General features: G+C 41.7%; 1 protein-coding gene across 2 annotated transcripts in view; it reads right to left on the bottom strand.

The window, feature by feature from the left end:
- The window catches only part of PPP4R2 (protein phosphatase 4 regulatory subunit 2), a 31827-nt gene extending 16527 nt beyond the window's left edge, over positions 1 to 15300 (bottom strand). For both annotated transcript variants that reach the window (XM_080625375.1, XM_080625376.1), the window contains exons 1-2: positions 15227 to 15300; positions 14403 to 14484 (exon numbers count right to left, since the gene is read on the bottom strand). In XM_080625375.1, coding sequence (XP_080481501.1) covers positions 14403 to 14484; positions 15227 to 15260 — 116 coding nt within the window. In that variant the 5' untranslated portion in view covers positions 15261 to 15300. The remainder of the gene's footprint in view (positions 1 to 14402; positions 14485 to 15226) is intronic.
- Positions 15301 to 16388: the final 1088 nt, after the last annotated feature.

The raw sequence follows: 16388 nt of genomic DNA, 5'->3' as shown, positions 1-16388 counted from the left end.
ACTTCTGTTGTAGCTGCTTTGTTACCAAATGGGAGACACTAAAAATGAGCAAGGTTTGGTCAATACCTTCTGCAGTTAAATCAAGAGCCAAATGGAAGTGGAAGATCACTCTTCTGCACAGCTTTATGTACAGCTCATTAAGTTTCATACACTGGAAAATAACTGACCAACACTCTTTAACAAAAACAAACTGAAGAAATTCTATGGAGAAAATGCTATTCATGCTTTCTTCTGAGCAGGCTTCTTAATAAATACTTGCTCTTCCCACTCAGCATTGTACATAATCAGCCTTTTCTAAACACACACTGATGTCTTCTAAAACATGCTTCGCCTGCCTGCTAACTTTGCTGTTAGCAACTTTGAGAGCTCTTTTATAGTCACTTAGAAAATAAAAACCCTGTGAACATTGTATGATCTGCAATACTATCTTCAGAAACAATTGCTTCAAAAAAATCAGTGTTTGGGTTCAGTGGACTCTCATTCTATTGTAAACAATGAGAGCATTGAAGGTGTTTACATTTTATGTCTATCTAAAGCACCTTTCACTACAATACCTGGGTCATCCTGTGTAAATATATCTGTACAAGGACATCTCTCCTGGGCTAAGGAGTCTGTAGTTCCAGATACTCCAAATCATCATAAGCTGGCATTTTTTCTTAAGAGTCCTCTGCTTCCCCTGGGCCAGCTCCTGCACCATCCTTCCCTTATAGCAACCTAAAGGTTTTGCACTGACATACAGGGAGTAAGAGGAAGAAACTGATTTTATTAAAAAAGCACTTAGCAAGGAAAAATATCATCACAGGCAGTAATGAATGGCTGAAAAGAAGTCCCAAAAGCACACTTCACAACTACAGCTTGTATAAATATATATATATACATGATAGATATATAACATAGCAGAGCCACACATCTCAAATTCTCCCAGGACCAATGTAAATGCTAGTAGCTTAACTCAACAATTTATTTTTTTCTTTAAAAAGCACCTTTAATAGTCAAGCAACAGAGGAAAGCATAGGCATATTGGAGTCCAGCACTTCAGGCTTTGTACATTACTTACATACGATACCAGGGTTAACATATGCCAGTAACTGTGCTTTAAGGTAGGAAAAGATGTCTAACACCATAATACAGTACCAGAGTGCAGCCCCTGACCTTGCTGCTTATGTAAAATCAGAAACATAACAGAGAAACATGGATAGAAGAGACTCTGGTGTCTGAATATGCTTAGTTCTGTTTTATAGAAATTAAACAGGAAAGCAGGCAGCACCTGAGCAAACAGCCAACAACATGAGAAACATAAGCAAGTTCTGAGAATATTTACATATAATGAGAAGCAACATGACAAAATGCTAAAAACCACCTCCCAGTAATAAAAGGTAAAGAAAAAAAAAACACCCTACAACTACACAAGACACCAGGATGGGTCACAATTACTCAGTGAGGACAGGAAAGTTAAGCTCTATGAAGTAAGGCACAAAGGAGTGCAAGTGAACTCCGCAGTCAGAATGGTACTACCCTAACATATTCACTGGAAGTTGATGAGGCAGCAAAAAAAAGCAACTGAACAGGGCAGGAAAAATAAAAAAAAAAAAATCAGAAAAAAACCCAAGAAACCCCGAAACCCCGACTCATGTAAACAAGGAACATTCCTTGCCATTCCCAGGGTGGATACAAGGCAAAACACAATCCTAAGTAACTCTGTTCTCCAATAAAAGCAAACCGCTTCACGCCTGTACTTGAACTACATGATTTACTGTTGGAACTAATCCTTTCAGTACAGATCAACCGAAGTTGGCCAAGCAACATCAACCAAATTTGGAATCCGTCAATTCTATTTGCTAAACAGCACGCTTCAACAAGGGACAGAAGTCACCTTCCACAGAAAGCAGTTCAAGTAACCTGATGCTATGCTTTGATTCAAAAGATGAATTACTAGCACCAAGTTGCCTGCAAGGTACAATTGCTTCTCTACTAACACGATTTGCACAGAATTAATCTTTCCAAACATGCATATCAAAACCAAAATCACATTTTACATGGAAATAATCTAATCCTATCACTCCCAGAGCACAAAAGACTTGCCCTATTCCCTTATCTCCTGCTTACTCAAAATGTTTGCACTGATGAAACAGAGAAAGCGGCTTTTTCCCTTACAGCACTGATAATTGTGAAAAAGGAGAACCCTCTGTCAATAGCCTGCACTATCAAGATGGTATCATAGAATGCCACTGAATTAACTGATTATTTTCTTCAAAGCATTGGGCAAGTTTTTATATTTGATTCTTTTGTCACTTGGTATATTCACTTTGGAAGACTTGAAATCTCAAAAAGAGCAAAAAAGCCTGAAACATTTAACAAACATTAAATGCCAAGTAACAGAAATAACAGCGAAGGGCACCTTAAGAACCTGAAACAGAGGGGAAAGTCTTGCAATCTGGAGAATCATAGGAACACATGAACTTTCAGAGAACTAGAACAAGGAAAAGCAAAGTTGTGACTGCAAATCCCCACCTCCTTCTTACACACACAGTGCTTCCCCTACATTTAAGGAAAACTACTGTTGTCAAACAAGTGTATGTAGCACTCACTATACTGGAAGGCTTTACTACAACACAGTGGTCCCCAACACTACTACATGAGTTGGAACATAGAGGGTAAATTGCACTGCAAGTCTCCACAAGTGCAAAAGACTATTCAGATATGAGACATAACACTAACGAAGTACATTTGGCTTACACACACTTTTGACAGATATTAAAGGATTTCAAGTTTCAAACTTCAGTAAGCCCCATGGAAGGGAAACAGGACAAAACCTAACATTAACTGAAAAACAAGAGGAAGAATTCAGAGTGCCTGAAATAAGGCAACCTCCTGAAATGAAGGTACTGCAATTATTTCATAAATCTTTCTGGAACTGCTTCACAGATTACAGGTTTAATTAAGAAAAACATTATATTGAAGGGATATTAAGCTTCTAGAGACTTAGCTATGTACTTAAAACATTAAGAGTCCCAGGAGTCCTGGTGGGATGTCTGCCTTCAGACTTCAGTGTTTAAGTTCATTACAAAATTACTTGGTTTAAATTTTAAAGAGGATGCCATCTGTTTTGGAGAGATGTGATATACCACAAGGAACATTAAATGAAAACAAAGTAGATCTACTATTGATCCTGTTCATTGAACAGGCTATAAAAGAAACGCCAGAACTTAGTAAAACAAAGCAGCATTTCCCTCTCCACCCTTCTATTGTTAGCTCTCTAACAAGCAGAAATTAAAGTACTAAATAGTGTATTTAGGAGGCAAACATCTAATGTTGAACTAAACTGATTTTAAGGCAAACTCCTGAGAACACAGAGGATAATCTCTGAGGGATTCACTTAACACATAACAAGAGATGAGTCACTTATATTAGCTTCCCCCCCAACCCCCATTTATTGCTGACTTAGATTACACTCCCACAGAGATCTGTAGTAGGAAACAGGTGGTTTTAAGTGAAATAACTTTAATAACCGATTCTTCTCTTCTGTGCCTTGCTCTAGAGCTCTTAGAAGATGAAGATATACTCTAAGACACAGTCATTTCCCCAGGCTGTCAGAAGGAAATTAAAGTTTCACCCAAAACAAGTTAATTCCTTTTCTACTCAGGTCTATCAATGATATCCCCAAAACTCTGTGAAAAGTCAAAGGTACAGAGTGAAGCACATCTAGCAATCACATATCCAATTCAAATCCCAGCACAAGGTGGCAAAGCTTTCCAGCGTGCTCTTCCACAGCCTCCATGCAAAATGTATGCAATCAGGAATATTCTGGACAAGATGAAACACACCACTTCTCAAAACAGTAGCCCATCTTTGCCACCAAGGAGCACAGAACCTTGCTGCAGGCTGGTTGCCTTCCTCCAGGCTGCAGAAAGGGCAGCCCCAGGGAGCCAGTGTCCCACTTCCAGGCAGCAGTACTGCAAGCTAAACACTCTTCAGGACAGTCAGTAGCTAAAAGTGCAGAGGAACTGGTAGACTGCAGTCCTCTGGGGGAAAGGAGACTAAGGCCATGCTCCTCACTCACCTCCCTACTCCGTTATCTCTGTTCTTTGGGACAGAAAAGCAGCAGATAGAGCCAATTCCCTCCATTATTTTGTTGTTTTGTTTTAATCTTCACCTTAGCTAGCACACCCCAATTTCAGATAACATTGATCTGGTATAAACAGGGATACCTGGAAGTATGCAGTTAGACAGAAGGGAGTGCACAAGCTAAAAATCCTGGTAAGAGCTTCTGTAAAACACAACCCCAGCATTTTCATTAAAATAAAACAAAAAAAAAAAAATCTGAAGTGTGAAATGCAACAGCTTTTTATACAGGAATTACTATTTCATTATTTATTATAAAAATAATAAAGACTGTTCCCTAATGAGGAGTACCTGCTGGTAGAGAAATGGCTTTCTATTTGTTCAGAAGATACCTCTGAACAGTTCTGGGGTAGAAAGGTGGCAGCACTGAACTCCCACGAGCAGGAGATGAGCCATACTGCAGGGATTTCATCACAGCACAGAGGGAGGTGCTGCTCCACCACATGCTTAACCTTCTATCCGGTCTACACCAAAAAGGACAAGCCTGCTCTGCTGCTCCCACACATTCCTGTGATCCCACACACAGGGAGGTGAAGCACATCACTAATCTAACCACAAAATTAATGCTACAGATAAGGAAGAATAAGATGTGTGCTGTGACTCGCAGAGAGCAGAGCCATTCCCTTAAGCAGCTGCTCTCAAGTACTAGATAAAAGAAGGCACCTTACATAATTCCACTCTCGCTTCAAATATTCTTTGAATTTAAAACTTATTTTTCTACTTCCTTACTTTTAGGGTCCTCGTTTTGCTCACTGTTGCCATTTTCACCATCCACACAGCGCAGATTAACACAGGGAATTTCAAACACTGACCACAGATTTATATAGTAAAATCCCCCGTGCATCAGTGCAGACTAGTTTCTTAAATGCTTCTGGCAAGCAGACAAACCTTTCAACCTAAGGCTTAAATTAAAACCGTAAGCAAGTGCTGGATTCTTTATCGGTGTTTCTAAAACAGCAATAAATGTTAAACTTGAGGTGATAAAGCAGGGTGAATTTACTGAACCAGTGTGCTTTGGTGTAAAGGGTATGCTCCTGTTCAGAAACACACCAGCAAGCATCCCTCCAGGGGGAGCATCCTGTTCACTTTCACCTCATAACTCATGTAAAACGCTCTCACATTTTATCTTCAGTAGCATTTGACCTCATGTTACCTTTCACTTTAATTAAAAATATATTGAAAAGCTCAGAAGAGGAAAAACTGGTTATTTCCCACAAGCACAGGAGGTGGTTTGCATCTTCACTCGCTGATTGTCGTCAGCCTAAATCAAGTCTTTGCTCTCCTTCCTGTGAGCACAATGAGCCTGTTCCAGAACCACAGAAACTGTAATACATTAGAACTACAACTACTTCAGCAGAATGAGCCTTCACTTCTCTACTACTTGCAATTTACTCCTGCTATTGCCAGGAACAACAAAGATTAAGACTTCATTATGGAAACAGACAGCTGATGAAAACATTAAAGTAGTATTTGTAATCATCAAGGGACTAATTCTGATCTCTACTGATAAATATTCAGCCGACTCCAACAGAATACAGCTGTTTCACAAGACAGAGAAAATCTGACCAGGACTCAGAATTTTCCCAGAAACTACATTTCTTAGCATAGTTATCTAAATACAAGCTCAAGTACCTTTCACTTTCCATTTTAAAAGCAAAAACTGACCACAGAACAACAACAAAATAAAAAAGTACAAGTTTTTATTGTACTATGAAGTACAATATGAAGACTCTAAAACAGAGTCTTCATTCAAGAATTCAATTCCTTATAGCAGAGGGCAAAGCAATACACACAAACCGAAAGCCTTCAGAACTTCCACAAACCACTGGCAGTGGTTTATCTACAAAGACAAAAGTAAAAGTAGATGGTACTGTCATTAAATTTCCCTCTTCCACTTGAAAACTTACTTGAAGTTACCTTTAGCTGGTAAGAATGAACTGGTGTACTTACTGGACTATCACACTTACTATGCTTCTGCATTCTGTACCAATTAAGTCTTACCTGACTCTGGTTTCTTCATGTAATTTCACTTTCGCGCGTATTCAAGTAACATTTCTTACAAATCTCAAGTTTTATTACAAGTACAACGATCACCCTACATAGTGACTTTCCAGTGAACTGCACACCAGCTACAAAGGTCTCCAAGTCTTACAAACACAGACTTTTGAATAAGCATCAAATAAACACCAGCCACGTCCCCCCATCTGAGCAGCATAAATCACACTTATTTACAATTTAGCTGACCAGTTTAGTGAACACCAAACTTATGCCAAACTATATAGGCACACTTAGTATCTTCCTGCTGTACTTTACAGGATACTCTACCCCAACAGATTTTCTTTCTCTAGTTCTGGATCTTTTTTTTTTTACCCATGTTCTGTGTAATTATTACATTTACCTGTGAAAATCATTTAGTTACACCCTTTGTTCTGGATTATTTAAATCATTTGAGTTCCATGCACTTTCTAATCTGACTGATCATCTTCGAAGCAGTATTTCCTGCATAACTGAATTACAAAACACACAAAATGGTTCAGAACTCTCAGTAACCACTTTGTGTGCAGCAGCTGCTCTCCTGCCACATTTCTGTAGAATGGGTCTTCAGAACAGGGACTAGGTGACTACACATTTCTGCAACACTTAACTGCATCAAATTCTAGCATAATTATTTCTAATATAGTTTATTGTAGTAATAATTTCAGAGGCATGATCCCAGTGACTATATTCTTGAAACTTAACTTTTTGTCTTTAAACTTCCATTAAAGTACACTCACATCAACCTTAGAATTGTAACCAATAGCAAACAGCATAAAAAGTTTAGGAGGAGGGAAGCTATCTGACTTCTCTCATAAGTTACAGGCACAGGAGCCTTAACAACATTCATATTCATCTGCTCTACCAAAGATAACTGGAGCTGCATTTGAACAGCACCAGCCAAACAGACAGGCAGTAGCAGATAGGCATTATCTGTGGCAAAATACCTCCCTAAAACCACTTACACATAGCTCAGATCTGCCTTCAACACAACTGGACATTTAGCTGAAATTCAGACAACGATATTTAATTCAACTCAAACAATTCTGTGGATTATTCTTAGCTTTTACTTATTTCTATACCAGATCATATTTGACTGAACAGATCAGTGTTTGCCGAGGCATGTTTCAAAAGTGATGCTGTGCACTGTGTAACAGAGATTCTGCAGCAGAGCACAATTCAGAGTGCAGCCCATTCAATAGATATTGCACAGAAAAATACCAGGCAAAGGCACAATATAACTCTGTAGTACTCTGGATTGGATGCAGGCAGAATACACAAACATTAAATAGGTAATGCTTTCTCAATAAACCTGTATAGAAGAAGCCCAGGAGTCAAAGTTCAAGAAAAGTATGTAATAGGTGAAGCATATTTTAGTTTTTCTGAACTTGCAGCAAGGAGCTCCCTGTAAAAAACTAACTCCGAGTAATATAAAATTAATGTTTGGATAATTTCCTATATAAATACATCATTTACTCCATACACTAAATTCCACATACGCACTAATACAGGACACTGAAGTGGCTCCAGGTATCACCAGTTTGCATAGAATAATCAAATGAACAAAAGAAATGCTTTAATACTCAACTGGTAAGTGTAGCTTTCACTGATAAGTGACCAGTGCATACAGATCCACAGGTTATCACAGAAGAGCAGCAGACCACACTGAGATAATGCTATCAGATCTTTTCTATATTGAAAAATTAAGCTGAGAAACCAGATTAAGGAAAATGTACCCTGTGCAGCTTCTTCTGAATCTGAACTTACTTTGCCCTGTATTCCTCTGCCTGCCAGTTCATGCATGTCCTCAATAACCCAGGCTTCACTCAGGTCTGAAAGCAGCACTACTAGGATCAGGTAAATTGCACTTCTATTACTAATTCCTTCCAAACCAGGACAAAAGCACCACACAATTGACTTCTACACAAGACAGTTCAGGTGACAGACACTAAGCTTGGGCTCAGAAGGTGTACCCTACCTCAGTGGCCTAATGCACAGGCATTAGGTGTTTCTGCGTCATCACACCCCCTTACCACTCCTGAGCAAAGTCTCATTAGGTATAGCCAACATGAAAAGCTTGTAACTGTCTTCAGGTAGTAGTATTTCTAGAACTGAGACCTGCCAGACACACACCAGCTTTGTGGAAAAGAAGGGCAAGTCTTGTTTATCCAAAAACCTGATACTCCATCACCCCCAAGACAACCAGACTGCTTCTATCCTCCCTTCTGCATGTACCTTGTTCCTTCGCCCCAGCATACACCACTGAGCATGAACCTTTCCAAAATCTGCAGATGGAAGAAGTACCAAGGCTCATCAATTGCAAGGTCAAAACACAAAAACATCCTTGCTGTTGTAAAGTGTAATACAGAGTGGAACATCCCCCAAATGTTTGCGAAAGTACTTCAAATGAAATAGCCACAAGCAAGGCCACCATGGAACAGGAGGCTTGAGACCCACTGGAAAAGACAGAGGTAATACTGAAGCAGCCACCACAGCTGTGAAGAAACATTACGAAGAGCTAAAGGTAAGAACTGAGCGAAATTCTGAGGATGAGAACAAATCCAGTTGAACAATGAAGGAGAACTGAGCTTTAAGACTATTAGGATGCCAAAAGAATACTATCGAAGTTCGTAATCAGAAACACATGCAGCTGTACCAACTGCTATGAAGTAAGTGGCAGGGTGGTTTTCTGTGCAACGTAACAGTGAACTGTCTGCAGAAAGACTAGCAGGGAGCATGCTTATAAGATCAGACTATATAGCAACAGGGAAGAAATGTACTTACTACTGCAAGTCCGCATGTGCATACATTACATTTGCAGTTATAATAGTCCAATGACACTGAAAAGTTATCATTTCTATGAGAAGCTGGTCTTTTGTCTTTGCTTACATGTGTATTCTAGAGAGAGAGTAAAGTTTATTAGGACCGGTTCATGATGCATATTTTATGATGGCAGTTAAAGCTTGACCTTTATACTGTAAACCCCACTCCCAACAGATATGAAGTGGCAGCATTTAAAATGAAACACTACGACAATGCATGTTTCCTAAAGTAGCAAATGATCTCACCTGTATCACAACTAACTCTCCTCAAATACTACAACTGTACATTTGAGTATATATATTTTTTTGAAATATCAGTAAAAAGAGCAAGAAAGCTAAACCATCTTTGACAAAAATATATCAGCAGGCTTTTCAAATGTCTCCTGTCCTCTGGAGACATTAGAGGATTATGAGACAGAAAGCACAGTGTCAGTGGAATGGGAATTAGTGGGGAATAATTCCAGCCGCTTAGTAGAATGGAGTTAGTGAGGAATAATAGCAGGAAACAATGCAAGGAAGTTTACTCACATCTCTTGCTTCACTGAGAACATGGAAGTGGAAGAGGCCTACACTAACAAAGGCACACAGACTGCTTCAGCAAGTATTATCCTGCTTCTTCTTGCAGCAACTTGAGGATTTAGAGGGTTTTTTAAAAATCCTATGGAATTACATTCCCCCAATAGTTCTGCAGAATTCCAAATAATGATGCGCCTCCAAATCAGAACAAAGTTTTCAAACTAGTCAAAAAATACTAGCATACACATGGCAAGCAACAAAACTGCTGCCTATTTGTGACATAAGGAAACTGCTATACAGGAGTTCAGAATACACCATTAAAGCACTAAAGCCAAGAACAGGAACATATTCTCATTCATGTTCATTGCCAAGATATCTCCCCTCACATCTTTCCTCCAGCTGACAAACTATTTCATTGCTGTAACAAAATAATATAAAAGCTAAGCTAATCCAAACAAGTGCTCAAAAAATGCAGTTAAAAAAGAAAGTTCACTGGTACATAGGGTACATGAAACAGTATCAAAGGGTTAAAAATATTTCTTGCCATTATCTTTGGTAGAAGTACAGTTACGTAACTTAGGTTTACAACTATATAATTTACCAACAACAACTGTCCCTGATCTACCTGACAGGCCTGGGGGCACTTAACTGAAGCAAGACATACAGCACCATCTCCCCTAGCATCTCTGCAGCTCAGCTAGGTAGCTGCAGACTCAGTGGACCATCCGTCCAACACAGCAGCCTTTGTGGTTGTAACTGCAATCAGTTACAGACAGCGTTGCTCAGAGTCATGATGATGCTATAGCTATTACATTTGCTTTATAATGACACGTATTAAACTTGAGTCAAGAAACTACACAGAAAAGTATTTAAGTTGGTCCTCAAGGAAAGCAGCAAAAAGACAACTTCTGTCTTCAGGCTTAGATGAGGCACAAATTAGTATTTCAGATCTTCCAGGGAAACTCTGAGGAAAGAATCCGACTACTAGAAGAAATAAAAACAAAATGTATTTTAATGGCTGTTTATACTGCATTCAGGGCAAGAACTGGTAGAACTACATTACATCCTGGCCAGGGCACTGTTCTCTACTTAAACCTAGAACTATTTTACAGCTAATCACTTCTGCCTATAAATTGTATTTCTCCAGATTTTGGTACTCCACTACTTATTTCTGGACTCCTTCATTGTCAGTAAGCATCTATATGACACTTGCCACTATAGTAAGCCATCAAAACTGTGCTTTATAGATTGCCAGCCCCAGGGCAGGAGTGGGGAAAACACAGGAAAAAAAAATGACATAAATTTTTTTTTTACTTCCCCCACACACAAAGTTTTATTTTCAGCTTTAGAACCAAAGAAAAATTACAGTTTTCCCTTCTAGTCCAATAAATTATATTTTCTTGGTGGAGTACCTAAATAAATGGTTTAGAAACACTGTTGCTATTGAAAGGGCAGAGTGATTTTAAATCTAAGAGAATTTCCTAACAGATAAGAGAAAACAGATTTTAAATACAAGATCACAATTGATAAGTGATCCTCATATCCTATAATTTTTCTTTGGAAGAAAAAGTATTTCATTTTTGCATTTCACCTCTAGTGCTGCAGTGCTGTGACTTTTGTACTGTCTCTTAAAGCCATTTCTACTTCAGAAAAAAACAGATAAGTGGATTTCTTATGCAAAAAAATGCAAAAACATACCCTATTTTAAAAAGGTCTTTCAGCCACTGTTAAGTATTAAGACTAACAAATTTTATATCTCTTCACTTTACCCAGTCACACTGATCTTTCACAAACTAGAGAAAAGGAGATTATAACAATTCTCCCTAACTACACTTGGTCTCACTAATGAAATTCCATGTTAGCTTCTTAGTAAAACATCAAGTCACTTAAGTAGTACATCACTTGTGAAAGTCCTAAGACTCAACACAACATTAAAAGAGGTTGAACCATAAACTCTATATTTCACCTAAGGCTAAGTCTTACCATAGCAACTGTTAAGAAACAAAAACACTTGGAAGTAGCCAAGCAAACAAACTTGTGCTTCTGTTCCCCGATAATAAGGGAAGTTTAGACTGGCTCTTGCAAACACAGCCATAATCTTGCAAACCATTAAGTGAATGGTTAACTTTTTATAAGATAGTTTAAACTTCAAATAGATGAAGTTAACACATGTGATTGCATGATCAGGCTTTTACTGCAATGTACTGATAACACAATTACATTTATGCTCACAATATATCCAAATTTAGCAACATTTTTATTCAAGACCTTCCTTGTAAATGAAGAAGACTTTTAATTACAATAAAGACATACTCTGAAGAGCCTTATCATAGTTGCAGTGCTGGCTCATACAACTCTAACCCTTTGTTCCTCCCCCACACCACCTCTGCAGCTACGCTGAGCTTTGACATACCAGTTTACAGGGACAAAACAAGCTGGATCAATGAACTGAACCTTGTTAAAAACAAGCACTGCCAAAAAGAAAGTTAGTTTCAACTGTGAGCAGTTCCCTACACTTAGTTACCAAGCAGCTACATAAACAGTTCAACAAGCCCCAGTGAAATAGTGACACAAAAGCTGCATTAGCCAAGACTGCTGCCAAGAGAAATAAATACTAGTAAAATTACAGCCTAACCTAAACCTGCATCTACCTGTTCATAACTCACTCGGATGAATAAGCACATTGAAACAAATGGGGGCAGGGAGGTACCCAATAGCCTCAGATGAGCCTCTGCTTTCAATCTGTTAAGCAACCTAAGAATGCCATGGTCATGCTTTGATGAGAACCTTAAAAGTAATTTTAATTTAGTCCATTACACCCTTTCAAACTAAGCTTACTAATTGCTTACAAGACCTGCTGCAACTATGTGCAGAAGAAATGGGGAGGGGGAGTGAGAACAATCTACATTTAACACATGAACTGCAGTAGAAATGTTCAAGGCCAGGTTGAATGGGTCTTTGAGCAACCTGCCTTACTGAGGGTGTCCCTGCCCATGGCAGGGAGTTGGAACTAGATGATCTTTAAGGTCTCTTCCAACCCTAACCATTCTATGATTCTATGATCTTTAAAATAAATAAAATCAGCATTTGTCATTGACTAAGTTCAAGAGCTGAAAAACACTGTGCAACTGCTAGAAACAACAACAGCTCAAAGCAAAAAATACTTCGCATCTCACTTGTCCTTATTTGCCTTGGTCCTCAAATGGGTACTTTTTGTTTGTTACTTCAGGAACAAGCTGTGACTGAGTATGATCCATTGTTTTTCAATAAATAAGTCTGCAAACCATTTGTGTTTGCACAACCCCCAACTTCAGCATAATTTTAAGAAACTGAGCTCTGAACTGCATAAAAATCCTAAGAAATGTCTCTACAAAGTATTACTTTAGATTTCATCTTCTCATTCCAAAGCAATCAGTTTATTACAGTTCTTAAACTATGTAATATAACAGAAAGGCTGAAGAACGCTGTAGAAGAGTGTTCTTTCCAAGCCACAGACTTGGGAGAAAAAAAAAAAAAAAACAAAGAAATCCATGGCAACCAGGGTCTGCATGAGGTTCCAGGTAAGAGCTGCCAGTTTAGGTTTAAGCAATAGTTTGTAATAATCAATAAATAATAATCTATATTTCCTAAATGGAAAAAAAGTCAGGAGTCTGCTCATTCTCCAAGTTTTACATCTTCCCAAGAACCTGCCCCTATACAATCACTTTTTTAAATTACTTTGAAATACATGTTGTAATAGTGGCAAGAACAATACAAACAGCCTGAAGAAATATTTTAGAACAAGGAAAATACTTTAAACGTGTTATACAACACAAATACATCATAGTGAGCCCATTCTAAAATAAGTACTACATCAAAATATTAAACATTATGTGTTTCTGCTTAGCCAATGCCTTCTCTTCAAAGAGCAAAGAACATTTCAGAACTTGTTTTTCTTTCAAAACCATTAATTCAAGCAGTACCAGCAAGCTGCAGAAAGATTAATAAAAAGGAAAACCACACACACCAAAAGCTACAAACCAGTCAGAGGGATTCTAGAAACTCAGACAAAGCCCCTGCAGTCACTGGTTACTAACAAAACACTGGTAAAAGCACGTATCTCCTGCAGAAGCCTGTAGTCTGGCACTAGGCCTCAAAAACAAGGAGACAGCTCGGGAGCCAGAAAGTGAGCAAATCTATAGCAACGCACCCAGGGAAGCCTTTCCCCTTCCTGCCAAATAGTGATCCACCAAGGAAGTCACCCAGCGCAGCACCAGCGCTCATCCTTGACAAGGAGCACGGCTGCTTCCAGCCACAGCGCACCTCCGGACGAGAACCCGCCAGCGTGAGCTGCGAAAGGAAGCCCGGGAAAAGCGAAACTCCTGCGAGCTGGAAAACGGAAGACTACGGAAACACAGAGCAGTTCCCACAGATCTCCTCTGCAGAAGGCAGCTACTGGCTGTCCCCTCCTCATCAGGAGCACTTAGATGCAGTCACCACACAGCGTGGTGTACAAAGCCTGGAAAGAAATAATCTAAACCATTCGTATCTTTATGTAAATAATACTATTAGATACTGTATACAACAGATACTGCAACAGTATACAACAGACACTACCACAGTGAGCTAAACTTTCCACTTAAAACCCCCCAGATGTCACATAAAATGTACAAAGAGCAACAGGCTTCCTGCACTGAGTAGGACAAGACGACCTGAGAGAACCCCCTGAACAAAGCTATACAAACCCTGTCAGATAAAGCTACCAGCAAACAAAACTACTCCATCCAAAATTAAAGGGGAACTAAGGCAAGCTTGTTCAGCTCATGGAAGCCATATACAGGCAAAAAGAGAACCCAGGTAGCATCCCATTGACTTAGAATGCAGAAATGTTCTAAGGTACAACTGAAGATTGCCAAGAGTCTCACTTACATCGTCTCTCCAGTCTTAGCAACATGACAAAGAAACTGATCCAGTATTGGACACACTTCCTTCTTCCCTCTCTTCTCAAAATCTGTTGGTATGAGAATGACACAAAAGAATGGTAAAAGAAAATAGAACAAAAATTAAAAATAGTTATCCAAGTGATCAGTACAGTTCCCACAAAATTATTTCCATGCTTTCACAGTACTTCAGTTGTTCCCAAGAGCTTCACCAGCTCCCCAGCCCTGTAAAACACTTAATATTGTCATGTGGAGAAACATGCATCTGACTAGCAAAAGTTGATTTGCAACTTCTTCTGAGCAGCTACAACAGAGAAGGAGGCTGGTGTCCTCAGGCTGCATCCAACAAGGCAAGCTAGCACAGAAGTGTGCTGGGGAGGCAGGAGAAGAGCAGGTTGGGGCGAGGGCCAGGGACGGAAGGCAGGCAGGTTTGCAGGGGCCAAGAGGGCAGCAGCCGAGAGGAGCCCCGGGCCTGCAAGAGGGGGGCAGCCAGTGGGGTCACCAACCTCCCTGCGCTGCTCCCCTTCACGCAGCCCAGAGCAAGCCCGGGGAGAGTACCAGGGCAGCGCGGACGAGGGGTTCACCGCTCCGCTGCCCCACCGGGAACCCCCCGGGCCTTTCCCCGCTCTGCGGGACCCGTTTCCCTCTTACGCGAGCAGCCCCTTCCCCACAGCACGAGCACCCCGACCCTCGTCCGCCGGTGGAGAGGAGCTGCGGCTCCCTGCCCACAAGAGGATCCGGGCTGCGAGGAGCCCCTGCCTCCCTCAGCTTGGGGACACGGCTCCCCCCACCCCCCGCAAACCCCGGCACCACCTTTCAGAGCCTCCTGCAGCCTCTCGATGTCCATGATCCGCCTGGGTGTCTCCCCCCCGCTGCGCGCTGCTCCCCTCCTCCAGCCCCCCCCCCCCGCCCCACGCAGGAACCGGGCTGCAGCCGCCGCGCACAGACAGAGACCCCGGGCTCAGCAACCCTCCAACATGGCGCCCGGGCCGTCCCCGTGCGCGGCCCCGACAGCCCTCCCTCCCTCTCGCCGGGGGGCGGGGGCGCGCGGGAGGGCGGGGCCGCGGGGCGGCTCCGAGGGAGGAACCGGGAGGGAGGAGCCGAGGGCGGCTCCGCTGGGCGGGCTCCAGCTGCTGGTCTCACGTTCGTCGGCCTCTCGTTCCTTCTTCATCTCCTCGGGCCGGCGGCTCTCGTCCTCCTCACGCGGGCCCAGCCGTGCGGGTCCTGGGTGAAGGGGACGGCGACGGCGACGAGGAGCTGCCACCTGGCGGGCGGCGGCCCCTCAGGGAGCTCCTGCGCCTTCCTCCTCCTCCCGCCTCAGGCTGAGGCGGCTGCTCTACCCCACCCTCGAAGCCAGCGCACAGATAACGCCCGACTCCCTTTTACTGTCAAGAATGAGCTTTTTTTGCCCCTTCTTCACTCTTCCTACCTCTCGCTCTTCAAGCCCCCCAGCTGTGCTCCGTACCTGTGCTCAGGGGATGAGCCCTTCTACCACCCTGTGCCCTCCTAGCGAAGAGGAGGTGAAGTCCAAGCAGCTTCTTGTCACCACCTCAGCATGCGGGGAGCCCGGCACAAAGCAGGTAAGCAGAAGCCAGCCGAACACATACATCTTGTCCACCCCACACGCTCCAGTAGGGCTGAGGGACATGCGGTGGCTGTTGCTGGAAGGAGAGGGAAATGGTGATTTAACACACAAAAAAGAAGTTGTAAATAAGGTAGCCAGATACCGGTGCCAACTGTTACTCCAGGCATATGTGAGCTGGCACATCTGGGGTGATTCACTATTAGGTAAAATGCTGATATAGCACTGGATCATGTCCTGGTCTCTTCCCGAGGCCTGCACTTGCAAGCAGCCCTGCGCCCAGATTTGTCCATGCTCCCCTGCGGGCACATCCTGCTGTGCTCAGGGCTGGGGCTGGCCTGGCAGAGCACAAAGTTGATGGCAGGCAAAAGTGGTCAGCTGTGCACAGCAGGA

Source organism: Psittacula echo (assembly GCF_963264785.1).
Source record: "Psittacula echo genome assembly, chromosome: 9".
Taxonomy (NCBI): domain Eukaryota; kingdom Metazoa; phylum Chordata; class Aves; order Psittaciformes; family Psittacidae; genus Psittacula; species Psittacula echo.
The sequence above is the reverse complement of the archived record's forward strand: the minus strand, read 5'-3'. Positions and strand labels throughout refer to the sequence as shown.